Raw genomic sequence first — 18,489 nt, 5'->3', positions numbered from 1 at the left:
GTTTCAAAATGGCAATTAGGTTTTTTTTAATTAAGCGATATCTCTTACATCTGCCAACGTTTTTAAACATTACCCCACAAGGCCATTCACAAATAGTCGGTTTAGAGGTTAGAATGACACTATTAGTGTATACCTGCGTATTTTTTATTTTTAAAATATCAATATAATAATTCTACATATCATTGCTTAAATGAAACTAGTTATTTAAAAACATGATTGAGTTGCTTAGAGGTACGAACGTGTCTATAGTTCTTACATGAAATAGCAACACACAACTAGAACAACAGCAAAAAGAAAAGAATTATAGTATACGTGTCTTCAGTAAAAAGATAATTCATATAATATAAATTTTGAAATATACTACATGTATGTATGTTATCTGGTTTCGTTTACAACCATGTGAAATAAAATTTGGTGTCTGGTGGTTATAATTGATGGATTAGATTTTTTTAAATACATAGATGTATTTGTTATTTGTTCCTCTTGTTTGGCTGTACAACTGTTTAAGATTAAAATGAATGAACAGAAAAGTTTAGATCGTAAAACAACACTTAATGATGTTTTGCAGTTTCATACACTTTGGGTAAAACTCCGTTTACATTATTTTAGAGACAATGCATGTTTTCAGGAATTAACAGGTTTATATTTTTTTCAAGGAGGGGTGGTGGGTGTGTTGACAGTACATAATTGAAACCGTGCGTTGCAGTTATTAAGTCATAACAACGCCCATTTCCCTTCCAATAAAAAAATCTGACACTTGTTCATTTTACTTTTATTGTTTGACATGATTCATTGTATGTTTGAAAATACTTGTGTGTTCACAGAATTCTTTGTATAGAAGTATACTCAGTTTTTGCTGGTGTCCATTCAAAATATATGTTGATCTAGACACGATCTCGTTGCGAGCAACGAGGAGGTCTTCCGTCCGATTATTAGAAGGTGATGTGACATCAACGACTTTGATTTTTGATAACAAAACATGATTTGGAAAAGTGGAGTGAAGTACTAGTGCTCTTCTATATCGCTTTTTTATAAGTTCTCTTACTTTGCTTTTTAAAATACTTGCATTTCTTCCAATCAGATAGAAAAGATTAAACTTTATTACCTCTAGCCCCTTAAAACTCTAAAAACCCTTATTAGGTAAATGCATGAGAAAATCATTACATTGTTAGTATATAAAAACGTATTATACCAAATATTTCTTTTATAACTTTCACAAAATATGCTACAAATTAAAGACTTTAGAACTTCTAGTCCGCTAATTTTAGAGGTCAGTCCCTTTTTCTTAATATCAAATAAAAGGTCATATAATTTTAAACACATTCTGTTCAACAAGTGTTTAGAAATTCGTTACCGCTCTTGAGATATATGGGACAGAACGTTTTAGGGGCCCATCCCTTTTCTCCTTATAGAGGCCGTTCAGCAAATTTTGAAGACTGCATATCATTTAGTACATCATTTTGAGCATCTTTTCATCTATACAGCATTTCAAAATATTTTTCCTTTCTGAGATATGGGTGATCAAAATTTTGGATTTTAGGTTCCTAACAGCCCTAATTACGTAACACGTGATAAAATCAATACATTGTTTGGATGCATAACTGTAAGATAAACATATTTGCTTCTATAATGTTTCACAAAATATCCCTCAGTAAAGGGCTACAAATGAAGGACTTTAGAGCCATTTGGTCCGCTAATTTGAGGGGCCACCCCTTTTTCTTGATATCAAATGAAAGGTCTTGTAAATATAAACCTGTTTACATTACATGTCTTAACAAAATATTTTTCAAAAAAAAGAGATAAACAAAGAAAACCAGAAAAATTAACGACGTTTGTTTAATCTCAATTTTCGGGTCCAGGCGAGCTTCAGCGCCTTTTGACTCAGACAAAAATGAATGCCTAAAGACACATCTACTATCTTTCAACTACAATCCCTGAAAGTTGAAACTCAATATCTTTAATCGTTAAGGAGGAGATTTCAGGACAAACCGACCCTCTAAAAATCGCTAAAACGTCAATATCTCAAAAACGGATATGACATCATCAAAATAAAAAAAATACGTATAAAGCTTAGATCAATATCTATCAAATCTGAAAGTTTAATGAAAATCGATTGAGTCGTTTTTGAGAAATTGTGTGCACAATATTTGTTGAAAAAAAAAGGAAAAATAGGGAAGAAAAAGAAACAGAACGAAAACAAGTTGGAAACGGAAGACCTTAATTATCATTTAAATTGGTCCAGTAGAACATAACGTGTTAGATATGTTTGTATTAATCCCAGTGCTCCTGTAAATCAACCGCCCCGGACTTCACTCACTTCACCAAATCCCCACAACTATTAAGTGTTAGTCAGGAATTATCTCTCACCGTATTCGTTTTTTGAATATACTGAAAAACAACTTTTATTTATGATAGAAGGAACAAACAGTTATTACGTCAAGTCTGAAATAAGTGCTACGGTAAATGTTTACAGGTAATTTATTTAGGTTTTTTGACCTTCTGTCGACAATACATATACCTTCTGTTTAACTACTTCGCCAAATCCCCACAACTAAGTATTAGTCAGGATTTATCTTACACCGTGTTTATTTTCACAGGACACCAAAAACACAACATTTTCGACAGTGATTAACTTAAAAACAATCAGTACTTACATGTTATCTGAAGTAAGTGCTACGTTAAATGTTTATTGGTGCCTCGGTCGAAAATAGCTTTTGTTAATCATTATTCTTGACAATGTTTTGTCATCGAGTTTTTGAAAACGGAGAAATGTTATTTAACTGTAACGATGAAGATTTAGAATAGTTCTTATCACAGCACGCGTATTCAATGTAAAAAAAGTTCAATTAACGTTAATAATAATATTTAAAGACGCATATACTCTGGTTTGCTTGAATTTAATTAATTAATTAGGTTTTTTGTGCAATGTTACATGTATATCTTACGGCATTTCTTAAGTTAAATATGGATATTATATCGATGCTTTAGCGCTTGAGATAAAATATGAATTACATGAGAAGTCATTCGATAAATGTTGATCATTGCTACCCAACAAAGCCTTTATCTTCAGTAGTCGTTTATTGTCTTTGCTTATTTCAGGATTGTTCTCCAAGTTTTTAAGATATGGCGTATCTTTTAAACGATCGTGTGTTTTTTATTACGTTTTGAGAGGATTTTCTAGGATATCAAAAATGTTGTTACTACTAAAATAATTTAGAACAATTGAAAATAAATTTAGAACAAGAATTTGTAGTTATTCATTATAAAATTGAAAGCTATCTTTTATTGTAATATTTTCCGTAGAATCTACATTCCATATAACAGACGCGAAAGCACCATCAAAAACTTTCGATAAAAGGATACAACTTGCTGTATCCTTAGTCTGCAGTAAATTAATTGTAGTCAGCAATATTTCGTGTCTGCGGGTATTATAACGAGATACAGATTCTTGACAATTAAATGAGAAGGTTATTATAACAAGAAAAACTATATTTATTTACCATATCAAAATTTAGTTTATCTGGGATTTGACCAAAACTGCAGAGTCACAAATACAGATGTTTGATTTTCAAATTCAGCCAAAATGTTAGAAATCCATACCGAGAGTAAATCAGACAGTTTAAGGAAAGATTAAGCAGTATTTATAATTTAATGAAGCAAAAATCCAGTGAACGACGGGGTAGAAAGGCCTCCGCCTCCGTAGAGTGTGGGTGAGTGTACGGAGCCTGTCCGAACAAACACCTTGTCCCCGGTATTGAGGCGGGTGACGGCGGTTCCTGAAGAGATTGCGTAGTCGTCGTGGTTACACGCGTCGGCGATCAGGTGACCAAACACTTCCTGGTTTTTCATTAGTTGGCTCTCCATACATTTACGGTCCGGACTACTTAATGTCCAGGAAAATACGTAGAGACCTGGTACAGGGGCAATGAATTCACCGTCCACCGAAGAGTAGGCGTTTCCTTCATTAATGTGGATATGGTTGAACACTATTGGATGGTGATGTCCAAGGTTTGGTATATTTTGGGTTAGGTAAGCATAGAAAGCAACTTGCTGTGGAGAAGGATGTGCAGTTGGAAGGCTAAGTAAACGTTTCCCCCCTGAAAATATGAAACAGCTGAAAAGTGACCCATTTAAAAATTTTGAAACATTAAAATATGATGACAACTGCTTATCTTTTATCAATACGAATTAATTCTCTATAGAAAATTATTGATAGAAGAATTCTATCTTTAAATGTTTTATAAAAAAATACTGTTCTCGTCTTCCTTGGAAGATGAATGGCATCCACATTTTTCTACAGTTTCCGCCAAAAGTGCAACTTGTTGTTTTAAGACTTGGATTTCCTCCCCCTGTTGTCTTAGCCGTTCATCGTAACGCTCGTGGGTCCCCTCAGAATTAAGTCCAAGAACGTTAGAACCACTGCATGCAACCAATACAGAGAAGAAAAATACTTTTGCGTTATCCATGATATATTATAAGCTATTGACACTATAAGGTATATGTACATAGAATTAATTGACACTATCTAAGTGGAACAGAAAGATAAGAATTGTTTTAATATAAAGGCCAGGCAAACTCTGTTTGATAAATAATTACGCGAAAAACAATCCTTTTACGTTTTACTTTCTAAAAAACAATGCATTATCCCGCACAAATATATATATAGATTCCAAATTAATGTAAACCACACACGGTTTTATGTTTAGCTATATTGAGTTGTACCTCTGTTTAAAAATTGGATGTTCATGCAGGTTTATGTTAATGAAATCAATTTCAATTCATATCTGGTTGTTTCTTCCATGATCATCGTCTTTCAAATCGATAACATTGGAAAATTCATAACATAATGATATATTGCCAAATTGTCATAAAGTCAACGATTCAAGATAACGGCAGAGGTTAAGAAGATATCCGCTGAATAAAGGTCACAGTATACAATCTATGAAATGCTGACATATTAATATTAGATGATTTCTTCATTGGTTCATATGTGATGATTTGAAACATCTGTTTATTTATGTATAAAATATCTGAATTTAAAGATACAAAGTACTTAATTTGAGGTTTTTCTCAAAATTGAACACTTAAACGTTACCAATTTGTCATGCATATTTTTTCCATTTATGTTTTCTATATAAATATCTGTTTTTTTATGCGTTTTCTGAAATTTACTTATTTAAATATATTTTGCATTTATCAATCCTAAACCATGTGAATCCAAAAGGGGTCCAAAGTAACAGTATACTTCTTATGTAGGCAAAAAAAAAATTTCAGATATTCGATTAAAAATGTGCTTTGTATTTTGTTAAAGAATATTCAGTTATGTTCCATTCAGATCATCATAAACTTGTGTTATTTCATTGATTCAATATAACAAGGACTTTTTAGCCAGATATTTTTGAAATTTGCATTTTGTAAAGGTACATGTATTTAACTAAATGTTGTTTAAAATATTGAAAGTTTCTGATGTTTTATGTTGCGCTAAGTTTTAAAAGAAAGTGTACTGTACCTCTTTTAGTTTTATTTTCTATTTGATGAATTAAAAACAGACAAACTTGCTTTCTTTTTTACTAATTATTATTATTATTTCGAAAATAATAGGTTTGATAGAACAAAGAGCAGGACTAATTCGGTCCTTTGCGTTTATTTCTTTCCCTTTCTCACACGCGGTTGAGCCGAGTTATTCTTCTTTTCTCTTTGCCTTCATCGAGAAGCGATGAACAGTACATCAGTAGTTGTTTTTGTCCACGATATCTGGTCACATGAGGGATGCATCTTGGTTCCATGGTCATAAGAATAAATAAAAAGATACACTCTATGCACGCGCGCGCGGGCGAGCGAGCGAGCGAGAGAGAGAGAGAAATAATAAAAAGATGGATTTGTAAAAACTTTTACAAAGCCAAAAACTCGTTGCAGATAATATGTTGCTTCTTACATAAAGGAATTAGTTGAAACTCTCGTGATATTACATTTGTATGTAAGACATACATGTAATCGAATTACTTGATTGTAAATGCATACAATATTACATATCGTTATTTACATGTATGGTGTACACATATATCACTACCATTACATATGAATTAAACGACCACTTTGCAAGAAATAAAAATCTATTAACGATTACAGCAATGAATCGATGAACTATCCGTGGTGACATTTATGACCAAATATTGACAAGTACTGGTGAAAATTCATTTGTGATGAAACTTATAAGCATGCCTTTGTTTTGAATGCGTTAATTGTACTATTGTATAGCTGTTTGGACGTGTGGGAGACGGATCAATATCTTCACTTCACCCTTATTGTAGTTCACCCTCTAACAATCCCCCTTCCTGTTCTCTCTTTGTCATTATCACCATGTTTTTTGTTCGTGTTTTTGACGAGGAGGTGGCCGATGCGGACACAATTGTTTTGTTTGTGATACGGTGGGGGAGTGTTACACGTATGTTCACAATTATTTTGTTTGTGATCACAGTTCTTATATAAGTCTGTGAAAATTGTATTTATGCGTTTGTATTGTGTTCATATTTATGATAGCAGTAAGACCTGTAGAACCATGCACTTTTTATATATGTTTTAAGTACATGTACACAGATATCTCGAATAAAATGGATATGTCGAAGTGATTTAAAATTTGTTAGTCCCAACTACTTTTTTAAAAGGTATTTTATCCTCGATATCTCGAATACTTAGATATCTCGAAATTTTTAAACAGTCCCATCTAATTTTCAAGAGATAACGAAGTTTGACTGTATATGCTATTTTAATTACTTGAAAAAAAATATTTTTGTTTTTTTTGCTCTTACGATTACTATCAGCAATGTAGCATAATGAAATAAAACGTGTGGATTTCAACAGATTTTTAACCAGTTCTTTCGATATCTGAGCAAATATCATTTGATAAACAATCACAGTGCATGTGACCCACACATGCGGCTGAATCGTGAAGATTTTCTGTCGGTGTGTTGAACTATTGGCAACCACTTATGCGTACCAATTATTGAAAATATGTGTGACAAAGATGTAAAGAGGTACCAATAATAAGAAAGATATACATGTATACACGTTATAAAGATTATGTGGCTTTATGATGGCTGACCACTAAAATGAGCGTTTAATAGTAATTCTCAATTATTACAAAAATCGAACATCACAATTTTTTTTACAGTAGTTGCAATTGATACTTAAGAATTTCAATATAGACATACTTTTTACATGATTTTAAAATGAAGCTACATGATACGGTTCAGTCAACGTTTGGCATTTTTTTTTATAAACCTAGAAAACATTTTCTGAATTACGTTTTAATTGGTCTTTTCGATTTCCTGAAGGGAAACCCTCCCCCTGAAATCGTCGTAGTAAAAATATTTTTATCTCTTCTATATGTTAATAAGTAACGTCACCTTAAGATAGAAACTAGCATGTAACATAGCATAAACTTAAAAGATAGAGACCATTTTAAAAGTAAACATTGATAAAAGTTTTGTATATTGAAGAAATAGTAAACACGGATAAAGGTACTGAATATTGAAGAAATAATATGCATGGATAAAGGTACTGTATATTGAAGAAATAATATGCATGGATAAAGGTACTGTTAATTGAAGAAATAGTATGAATGGATAAAGGTACTGTATATTGAAGAAATAGTATGCATGGATAAAGGTACTGTTAATTGAAGAAATAGTATCCATGGATAAAGGTACTGTTAATTGAAGAAATAGTATGAATGGATAAAGGTACTGTATATTGAAGAAATAGTATGCATGGATAAAGGTACTGTATATTGAAGAAATAGTATGCATGGATAAAGGTACTGTATATTGAAGAAATAGTATGAATGGATAAAGGAACTGTATATTGAAGAAATAGTATGCATGGATAAAGGTACTGTACATTGAAAAATAGTATGAATGGATAAAGGCACTGTATATTGAAGAAATAGTATGAATGGATAAAGGTACTGTATATTGAAGAAATAGTATGCATGGATAAAGGTACTGTATATTGAAGAAATAGTATGAATGGATAAAGGTACTGTATATTGAAGAAATAATATGCATGGATAAAGGTACTGTATATTGAAGAAATAGTATGAATGGATAAAGGAACTATATATTGAAGAAATAGTATGCATGGATAAAGGTACTGTTTATATAATAGTACACTGCCATTACCTCTTATTTATGATGAATTTTAAAAAAATGGTCAACTACTACAACAAACATATGCAAAGACCATAATTATGTAATAGTACAATTTTAAGGTGTTTGTTTTTGTAATGAAAAAAGTATGTTTAAATCTTTGTTATATTTGATAAATCGTTGAGTATTCAAAAAAGTACGTATAAAAAAGTGAGTACAATCTTTAAAATTATTCATTTAGCATCATGGGATGAAACTGAGTCATTAAGCCAACAGAAATGTGAGTGAGAGATAACTGAAATGTGACTTAATGGCATTGTTATGTCATTCAGTCACATTCAGAGCTTTATCCTGTGCATTGCAATACAGTACCAGTTCTGGCCGACATGCATTAGTATAAATTAGCCTCTATGGTTAATCATCTGTTTGTAAAATCACCTTTCTGGCATATTAACCTAAGAACATCTGTCTATATGAAACAAAATTCCGATTTTGCAGAGGTAGGATAATTTTCCAACTGTTTGGTGCATGTTGATTACATTAATGATAATCTACGAACGCCATTCACGAAATTTATTATTTAACGCTATTCTTTTAAGCTTACTTTCAAAGTTTAGTAAGGAGACAGGCCTACAGGAAGAGCGTCATGTGTTTGTATCTATGTAAAATTCAAATCACGTTAATGAATCATCAACATTAAGATTTTTGTGAAAACGTCCCGTTAACATCACTCAAAACCAAATGAAATATTTCTTTTTGGCGAATCATTACCAAAAACATTGTTCTTTTTGGATACATGACAAGCATATGCATTTTCTTTCTAAAAATTGTTCAATTATAATAAGATACATAAACTGTTTAACAATTAAAGGAACATGACATGAGGGTTTTAATTCTTTTAGTTTTGTTTTCCTGCAAAAAGTGCTACTGTGATATGTCAACAAGCGAGAAGCCCGTCTCGCGAATTTTAAAATCTCGCTTTTCATTTTCGAACATATGTAAACTAAATGAAACTATGATAACATTTCGACATTCGCAATTTGATGGAAAACCGTTGAATCGCGGAATTAAGTACTCGCATAAAATAAGGAATCTACAGTAATGTATCCCCTTACGATAAATAATAGTATTACAAATCCTTATATATATGATAAAAGAGTACAGATTTCTGTTCTTTGGAAAACAAAGCAGACTATTTTAAGTACAGAACAATTATAATGCATTTCTTCCTTCAATGCAATCCTCTGCATAACTTTTCCTACATAAATATAATGAAATAAAAATGAAATTATTCTGATTGGTACTGGATCTCTACTGAAAACTTCAGATATCGTAGCAATAAATTTACCAAATGGTGTTGAATTATTGATGTGATATGCATGTATACATTTGTAAATTTATGCTCAGATTTGATATAGAACGCTATACGGATTATCAGTTTATGGCAAATGTTGATATTTTTAACTTCGCACCTGTCTATCAAGTCGATTACATATCATTTTACCCTAATTGATTCTCTGTTTAAATAGTACGAATTTATGGAAATTTGTATTTTCACCATCTATAAATAAGGTACACCTACATATCATGGTGCATCTGGTTCAATGGGAGAGGAAATACACTGTTATAACTATTAGTTATGGTCAGTGTACTTTTGCTAATTAAACCACATCAGCGGGATAACAAGTCCAATATCTGGTATATGTTGTCGTTTTATGAAGTCTAAGGCTCTGTAATACCACATAAGGCACTTTATAGAGCATAATCACCAAAGGTTAACCATGATATGTATGTTTTTTATATTAATCAATGAGCAATATCGGGAATTTGCATGCACATAGCACTCTCCAAAACGTCATCTATAGCTAGTTTAATTCTAAGATGAAGAGGCGAAATAACATACACGTACTTCAGAACCGTTTCTTATTTATCTGTTAATTTTTTTTCCAAATCTAAGAAGTCAAGGTTTAATTAAAATTTTTAAGTATTTTTAAAAGAAGCTAAAGCACATTCTATCATACACATTTAAGCCGACTGCTGGACGTCCACAGCTGTTTTGTTTGGTTGACAGACATTAAAAGCAATTGGCATTGAGCAGTGACATTGATTTTTTTTTCAGCAATGACATTAATGCCAATTAATGGCAAATTCTAAAACCGACCTAGAATCTAAACAGGTCGCCTGTATGACGTCGGCATTACTTGTCCAGACAGATTTCGGAAGGTTTTTTAAATATCTTTTTTAATTTTTAAGCAGGAGGGGAGTTGTCGGACGATCAATTTTGTTCCGTCGATCGAAGTTCTGATTTTTATTATATCAGTCGTCGTTTTTTTAAATTGTTGACATAATATTCCCTGAAAAAAACGAGCAAAGTAAGTAGATTTGGTCGACAGTCAGTCGGGGACTACCGGTTCACAGTCTGCCGATTGTCGACCGACTCAAACATCATCGCTGCAGCCCTTCGATAGTCGTGCAACGACCGATCAACTCTTTACCATTACTTCTTTTTGTCTTTACGGTCTTGTGAAAACATCTAATGTTACTTCTCTATTCCGATCAAATTTTTCGGCCGACAAATTGAAAAAAAAAATGTTTAAATTTCACAGAGGTAAAAGACCGTATTTTTTCTAATCGAATGATCGCCAAACGGCGAGTCGCAATCAACGAGCGGGATGACAATTAGATGGTACTTCTGACTGACTGAATATCAAATAACTTCTATGCATTTGCTTTTTTTCAGAATATTCCACGCAGTATCAGTCATCTAGAAATCGACGTTTGACGGGATAAAAACTCGACTCGATAAACACATACAGTTGATTTCGCACAAGTAAAGAAAAGCTAAAAAAAAAACTTCAAAATCGGACCATTTCAGATGACTGATGCTCTCGAAAGGGTCGCCAAATAACTCCGCCACTGGTCGCTTTTGGGTTCCGAAATATGGCAGATACATTCTACGACGCTACATGCTAATATACTAAAATGCTCTCTGTTTCATCTATGTATGCGAAAAAGAGAGATTGTGATATCATTTGTTTGCGTCTGCTTCGGACAAGAATGGCGTTATTTTTATATGTTTGGTCTAAGCAACAAATCGGCAGTTGTTAAAAAAATCCAATTATAAAACAGCATTACTTAACATGTTTGTTCAAAGCTTAGTTGAGCAAATTAGCTGTTTCTTGAATTGAATTGTTCATAAACATGTTATTGATCACTTTTTACTGTATTACATGTGCAAGCTTATACCAAGTCTAGAAAACTATACAAAAAGTAAATGAAATTAGAATATCATCTTACAAGACGTTATAGTATTAATTAAGGAACATGCACGCAAATCATTAGCTAAAATGACTTGGAGGGCAAAAAACACTTTGTTTTTATTTGTGGTCAATTTGAAGAACTTCGTTAAAGCATTTTATAGAAATTTATTGACATAAACCATCTGTTTTAAAAGACATTATTTTATTTCATTGTGATTAGGGTAATATGTATGCCTTGCATTTAAGCTGCATTAGAAATCTTTCTTATAAAACAGTCTTCTTGAAAAAGTTATCCGGATGAATTATAACATTATGTACATATGGTGACATATTTCTACCCTTACATGCAAGATAAATTATGTTCCATTTTGCATTTATGATGTCAGAATTTGACGATGGTAAAGAAGTTTACCAATATCAAAACATTTTCTGTACGAAGATTAATAACTTGCATGTCGGCATGAATATATGGCGTTAGGACATTATTATCTTGCATGGAAATCTACTTTCTGATTGCTAATTTATATCTTGCATTTAGAAATATGCCACCGTGTATATACAGTCATGTACTAGTGTTTTATCTAGTATGTTAATTTAGGTTTTTGTCTTATCCAAGAAAAAAAAATGATCATAATGATTATTGATAACGAAGGTTGAAGATATATTTAGAAGGTCTCTGCAGAGATATTTCCTCACAATCAACTGTACTTGTTCCTGAATAAAATTATGGGGGAGGGGGGGGGGACTAAGGTTAGTATTTCTAAAAGTAATAACATGGGTCGTTTAGTTTATACTATCCCAGCTTATTGACCACTATTTTCTTTCCGTGGGCGTTTGTTGATCCAGCTGTGTTTGGATCAACAGTAAATCCATAAGTACACAAGTCCTCAGTAGAGAATCACTGAACATCTGCTGTAGTAGAGGGCTCGGTGCATCGCATTATTTAGGAGTCGATGTGACAGGGATTGGCGAAGTCTTCTTATTCATGATATTTTTTTAAAATGAAGTAAAATTATTCATTTTGGTATTTCAGGTGAAGTTTATTTAAAATAAATGATGACCAAAAACCTAGAATTATTTTCCAAAATAACCAAAGGATTTCAATTTGACGAAAAAGAGATTAATTAGGAAAAAGTTGGATTTCTTAATGTGTATTTGTCAGTGAGAAAAACAGAGTTTTGTGTCACGCAGGTGCAAAAAATCGTGAAAATAACAAAAATATCAAAATAACCTCATTAATGAACAAGAAACCCCATAAACCATGCTTATTATAAGGTCTAATTAAAATCAAAACAAGATAATACTTTGATATGGTTAGAAATCAATAGAAAGCTATCCAGTAATGCAAACGGTGAATCAAAAAGTTTCCCTAATTGGCATAGTTAACAAAGAAGCCTATTTCTCTAACGAGTTTTATTCAAGTCCCTATCATTCATATTAAAAACGCGGTCGACTTAAAGAATCCTTATTTTCAAATTATAAAAGTGCTGTTTGTATACCGTGAAGGTATTCCACCTCTTTTCAATAGTAAATTGTTTTTATATCGTATTTCGTTTCTGGCACAGAAGACGCGGTCAGTGAAAATGTATGCCGAGAGATAAACTACTAATTATATCTTAAAAGATATCGCTTATCTTTGATACATGTATGTTGTTAAAATCGACAAAACAGCAGGACTGTGTATATAAAATAGTCAGTGTAACTTGGATAGCAAGGTTCAAATCAAGTTGGGTGATTCGGCCTTCCAACCGAAAAGAGGTTTTTTCCTTGTAAGTTCATTTAATTTAAATCCCAGAAGTAACTGAGGTCCTTATAATGTACACATTCGAAGAGTAAATATTCAGCATTGTTCTACGATCAAAACGTTACAAGGAAATTTCAGGAACTGTTTCTGAATTTTGTGAAACTCAATCACGGTTTTTATTTCTTTTTGTTAATTTAATTTCATAGAACAATCTTTTTTTTTTAAAATTTAAAAAAATATTTATGCTATTAATACTATTTTCTATGTTTACTAGTATATGTTGAACCACAAATCATGACCCTTGTTGGCCCTAAGCATCAGAGTAATCGTATGAATAAACCTGATATTTATTTTCCCCATTCATTTCCAAATTTTTAATCATTTATCATAACACGTATTTATTTGATTAGAATCATCCCACTTGTTTTCGGAAAAATAAAAAAAACAGACGGACCAGTCAAGTGTATAAGAATATGTATCTTTTATATGACGTATATTCAATAGGAAGTGCAATTGTTCAAAATATGTCATTATTGTAAAATAACATATGGGAAAGACCGATGCTTATTTGGGTATTTAAAAAAAAAACTTTAAAATCTCATGCAATTTTTGGTTGGTGCAGATTAAGCACAGTAACTACTCTTTAATTAATAGGGTAAACAAGATTCTGAAGATGTCGAGAAAATGTAATTAACCGTGTTGTAATTCATTTTTGCTGTGAAATACCCAAGTGCAAATCGACACCTTATTAATTAAGGTGAAGCAATTTGATTTGCTTTTTAACTTATATACATGTATATAGAGGGAACGTTCTATTTTGGTTCCGGTGCCTACAGCGACACATAACAAAATGGTCTCGTTCATTCTTCGCTGCTGAGCTAAATTCTTTCGTTAATCTGCAGTACACATGTTAGCGAGTGTGGAAGATAGATCGGTTTAGAAGTTCTAATCGCCTTTCGAAAATTTGTTGTCAATACTGGTACTCGAACCGACAACCCTTCGCACTAGAAATCAAACTTCACAAACCTTTCTTATTTCAGCTTCCATTAGTCTTTATTTGTAAAGACTGTTCAATCAATGCAAATACGTTACTGTGGAATCATTAGATTTCGTGGTGGCGCAATTTTCGTGGAATTCGTGGGTACATATCATCCACGAATTAACATCCTCAACGAATTAATACATTAGGGAAATAAAGTCATATATCTTCTGTAGGCTTAAGAGAATACACGAAATTACGCCCCCATGAACCTGTAAATTTTAAGTAATCCACGAAAATTGGCCCCCATGAAATTTAATGATTCCACGTTATTTGTTTGTACTCGTCAACGTCAAAACATGGCAGAGAGAAGGATATCACTACAAGGAGGAACGTAAACTCATCTACAAGTGTATCATTTCCTAGAATATCTTGGAATGTGCTTTGATAACCACAATTTGTGTTATTTCAATTTAAACAGTGAGTAGTTTTCACAACTGACGTTTCACCACAATGACAGTGGTTTCTGTTAAATTTCTTTTCTTAAAGTGCATGCTAAAATAAATTCGAATTGCATTTCTTGTGTTTCTGCGGGGAAAATAAACACTTATCATTTTTAAATATAAATAGGGAATTCTATGCCTAAATACACATGAAAACAGTTTTTTTTTCTATTCCTCTTCATCACACACAGAATGCTATCTGCATGTACTTTAAAAAAAATGCGTTAAGAGTTGGAGATGTTTCAAAATATACGACATCGATAATGATGGGCCCTTTTTTACTCCCTCGAAATTTGTTTCCCAATTAATATGGTTGAAGAGTTTATCTTGGCTGGCAAAATGGGAATCTTTGCTTTCTCGCACCTGGGACCGTAAACCTAGTTTCTTAATCACAATGAATTATCGGACAACGTTTCTATCGCGATATTGTTGATCACCCTCGTAGGCTTATTCTCGCTTCTTTACGGAGCTCTAAAGGGATGAAATAGTCTTGTTCATTGAACTAAGCAGTCTTTTCGTGCATCAACAAGCTTGCTATTGCACCTTAGCATATAACTGATAAAATGTACTTTTCCATACTTGTGAATAGTTTTTGTTTTACAAATACAATTTATTGAATATTTATCGCTTTGCATTTACAACTCAAAGATAATTTTATTACATAAAATAATTACTAATTTATACAAAAAATATTCTGTTTCAACTTGGAAAAAAAATTATGCCAACTGAATGGCATGATCAAGTTTGTTAGAGTTAGTGCCTACTGTATCTTCCAATATATATATATATATATATATATATATATATATATATATATATATATATATATATATATATATATATATATATATATATATATATATATTATAGAATTTCATCTATTTCATATGCATGAACTGAAGAAAAATAACAATATGTAAAATAAAACCCTTTCTTCGTTTGTTCATAGGGCTATGGTTGCAAGCATTGCAGAAAAATACCTTTCTATTTCACAACCAGCTGAAATCTACATGCTCTTTTGCATGGAGAAGGCTTACGTAGGCATTGTTTGCTGCATAATCCAATTATGTAATTTATTTGCATAATAAAATATGTTCAAATCCAATCAATCTACATGTTCTAGCTTTACAGCAAAGTTACGAGCATTATTGATATTTATAAAGAAAATTACAAGTAAGATCACAATTATATCTGTAATAAGTAATATTTTTCTTATTGCACATGTACCTATAATATCGAAACCTAAAAATAAACAGTGGATATGGCAGAAAACGAGAAAACATTACATTCTTACCATGTAAAAGACTTTCAATTCAAACGTATTTTTATGCTGAAAAAATACAGTAGAGTAATTTCTTTTACATTAACTACAAATGAACAATTTTGATTAGGATTCCCTTCCTCCAATTTCTTCTTTGCATCAATTTTGGTATTTGTTGGCATACAACTAAAACCTCATCGTTGAAACCTCGGATTCCTATAAATGCCAGGCACCTCAGCTGAGGAAACGATCGAGCCTGGCTTCCTGACGAAGTATTTTGATGCATCGTATAAATTAACTTGCTTAATATTTTTTGTTATATGTTTGCTAGGTTCTTCTTATTGTTTTTTTTTCTTGATGCAAAGGAGTTGGATTTTGTGGGTCAGCCTGAAAAAATCTTTCTAAAAAATTCAAGTTGTGTTACATAATTATCAAAGTCAAATAATTTGTATGTAAATAACGCGCTTGTTGCTTTAAGGTTCGTGTAAATACACTGACTGCTAAAATCAGCCATCAGAGATGAGCACAATTAAAAAACATTGTAAATCATGACAACTTGATCTAAAAATACACAGAAACTTACCTAAGCATTAAGTCTCTATTTTTTATTGCATTAGTTTTTAACATGTGGTCAAGAAGAAATACATGTAGATAGAAAGATTAACTATCTTGAACACGCAGCTGCCTCGAGACAAATCAGTACTTCCGGATCTTTTACTAAGATTAAGGGCATTCATTTTTTTCAACTGATCAGAAAAGTATTTAATATATCTATATAAAACTTAAACTGAAACTAAAAACATTTTTTTTCATCATCACTTGTTAAAACAAACGATGAATTTCTTAGTATTCCGAATTTCATGAAATGTGTAATTTTAAAACTTAATATATGTTGCCAAGATATATTTTTGTCTATAACTTTTTTTTTTTCAAAACATGGTTGGTGAATCATGTCTCTACTTGTAAACAAGATATGAAACAAGTTTCTGGTGATAGTTTGCTTTTGAGATTGTTGGAGTTCTAGATGTATCTGTAAAGAAATAAATGAAACACCTTTGTAAATATTTTGAGAGTATTGATTTGCCCTTATCTGAAGACGTTATAGCTAATAATAGAACGATTCATAAACACATAATCAAGTGTGTATATGAATTTAATGGCTGATTTATGTCCTAAAGATGAACTTTTTTTGCAGCATTCTTGTTATTTGCTTCATTAAACCTTTCAGTGGATAAAACGAAACCTAACCTTCCTGTACTCATCCTAATATCGCTTTGAACAGCGCTGGTCTTTGGACCTACTCATCGGAGCATTCTCATAATACATCACGGAGTTTATTAACATTTCATCAGTTTGGTAAAACATCGCGTGACGATGAAGTTGCATACGTCAACGGAATATATATCTACATGTACATTGCCTCTAAAATTAATGCCAGGCTCTAACCGCGCGATGCAAAATAAAAGTGACTTGTACACAATAGCTTTCAACGCAGAAAGGAAAACACACCTGCCTGAAGCTTGCATCCAGACGGGAAACACCTGTAAATACGGGAGGGGAGTTTATCGGTTTTCGCGGCAGTCCAGCAGGCGTGTCCGTGGCAATGGTTGCCAACACCGACCTATCAACGGCGCAATCTGACAGCATCCCCAAGCGGTCGTCATCGTTAGCTAATCGTAATTACACTTTCCTCGTTGGAAGCGCAATTCTGGAAAACATTTTTTAAGTTCATTAATTTTATTTAATCTAATCGATCTGATAATCGTGTCAGAATAATGGGATTGAAATGAAGAATAATACGCTTTTTTCTGAGAAATTTTCTTTGATGCGTTTTCAGAGGAATGTTAGCTGCTGTTAAATTAACCTGATTTTTCTACAATTGCGATAATTTTCCAATTTTGACCCATGCTCGCATCTGTTTTATTGAAACGTGTTATTTACATCCATGTGTTACGAAGTTTATGTAAATGAAAATTGTCCAATTCCTTTGAAATTGATTCTACCTTAGTCTGTAAACGCATGAAGGGAAAACAAATTGTAGACAATGGGGGCAAAGATGTTTATTAATAGCGTCATGAATTTGATATATGTGAAATAACACGTTTCGCCCTTCAATCTTGAGAGGCATCAAAACTTTACTTTTCTTTTCATTCCATGTTTATTATTGCTGTGCGCAATACCATGTATCTCCGGCTTCGGTTTATGATTATTTTGTGAGCAGTTGCCAGCCCTCCTATTCCAGATAATGGCTCTCAATCGGTCCAATATGCTATCATTCTTTATTTTTTCTCCCTGTGCGTGATTCAACTTTGTCAAATAATCTTTTTCCAATCTAAATGCAATTCATAAAGTTGTTATAAACACATCAAACTAACGATATAATTAACTTCACTAAAATATTGGCTATATTCGATTACCTACATCCCCAATTAAAATTCAATCTTTAACGAAAGAGAGACTCATGGACCCGATAAGTCAAACATCGCATTGCGGCTGCAAAATATTAGCACTATGCTAAATATGTATTCATCTGCACTTGTTGCAAGGGGGGTTCGAATTTATAATTCTTAGATGAACGGCATCTATATTGTAAAC

At 32.2% G+C, this 18,489-nt stretch overlaps 1 protein-coding gene across 1 annotated transcript; it reads right to left on the bottom strand.

Annotated features, from left to right (window-relative positions):
• Positions 1 to 3,618: 3,618 nt before the first annotated feature.
• Positions 3,619 to 4,510, bottom strand: LOC128177608 (complement C1q-like protein 4). The gene is made up of 2 exons (XM_052844380.1): positions 4,253 to 4,510; positions 3,619 to 4,097 (listed from the first exon to the last, which is right to left on the bottom strand). The coding sequence occupies exons 1-2, from the start codon at positions 4,464 to 4,466 to the stop codon at positions 3,649 to 3,651; spliced, it is 663 nt and encodes a 220-aa protein (XP_052700340.1). The 5' UTR covers positions 4,467 to 4,510; the 3' UTR covers positions 3,619 to 3,648.
• Positions 4,511 to 18,489: the final 13,979 nt, after the last annotated feature.

The sequence above is a fragment of the Crassostrea angulata genome, chromosome 3 (assembly GCF_025612915.1).
Source record: "Crassostrea angulata isolate pt1a10 chromosome 3, ASM2561291v2, whole genome shotgun sequence".
In the NCBI taxonomy this organism is placed as follows: Eukaryota; Metazoa; Mollusca; class Bivalvia; order Ostreida; family Ostreidae; genus Magallana; species Magallana angulata.
The sequence above is the reverse complement of the archived record's forward strand: the minus strand, read 5'-3'. Positions and strand labels throughout refer to the sequence as shown.

Bases quoted from the DNA above. Each gene is read 5' to 3' on its own strand.
- LOC128177608 (XM_052844380.1), bottom strand. From the start codon at position 4,466: ATGGATAACGCAAAAGTATTTTTCTTCTCTGTATTGGTTGCATGCAGT. The intron at 4,098-4,252 runs GTATTTTTTTAT...TCATATTTTCAG, and splicing joins TTCCAAGGAAGACGAGAACA to GGGGGAAACGTTTACTTAGC.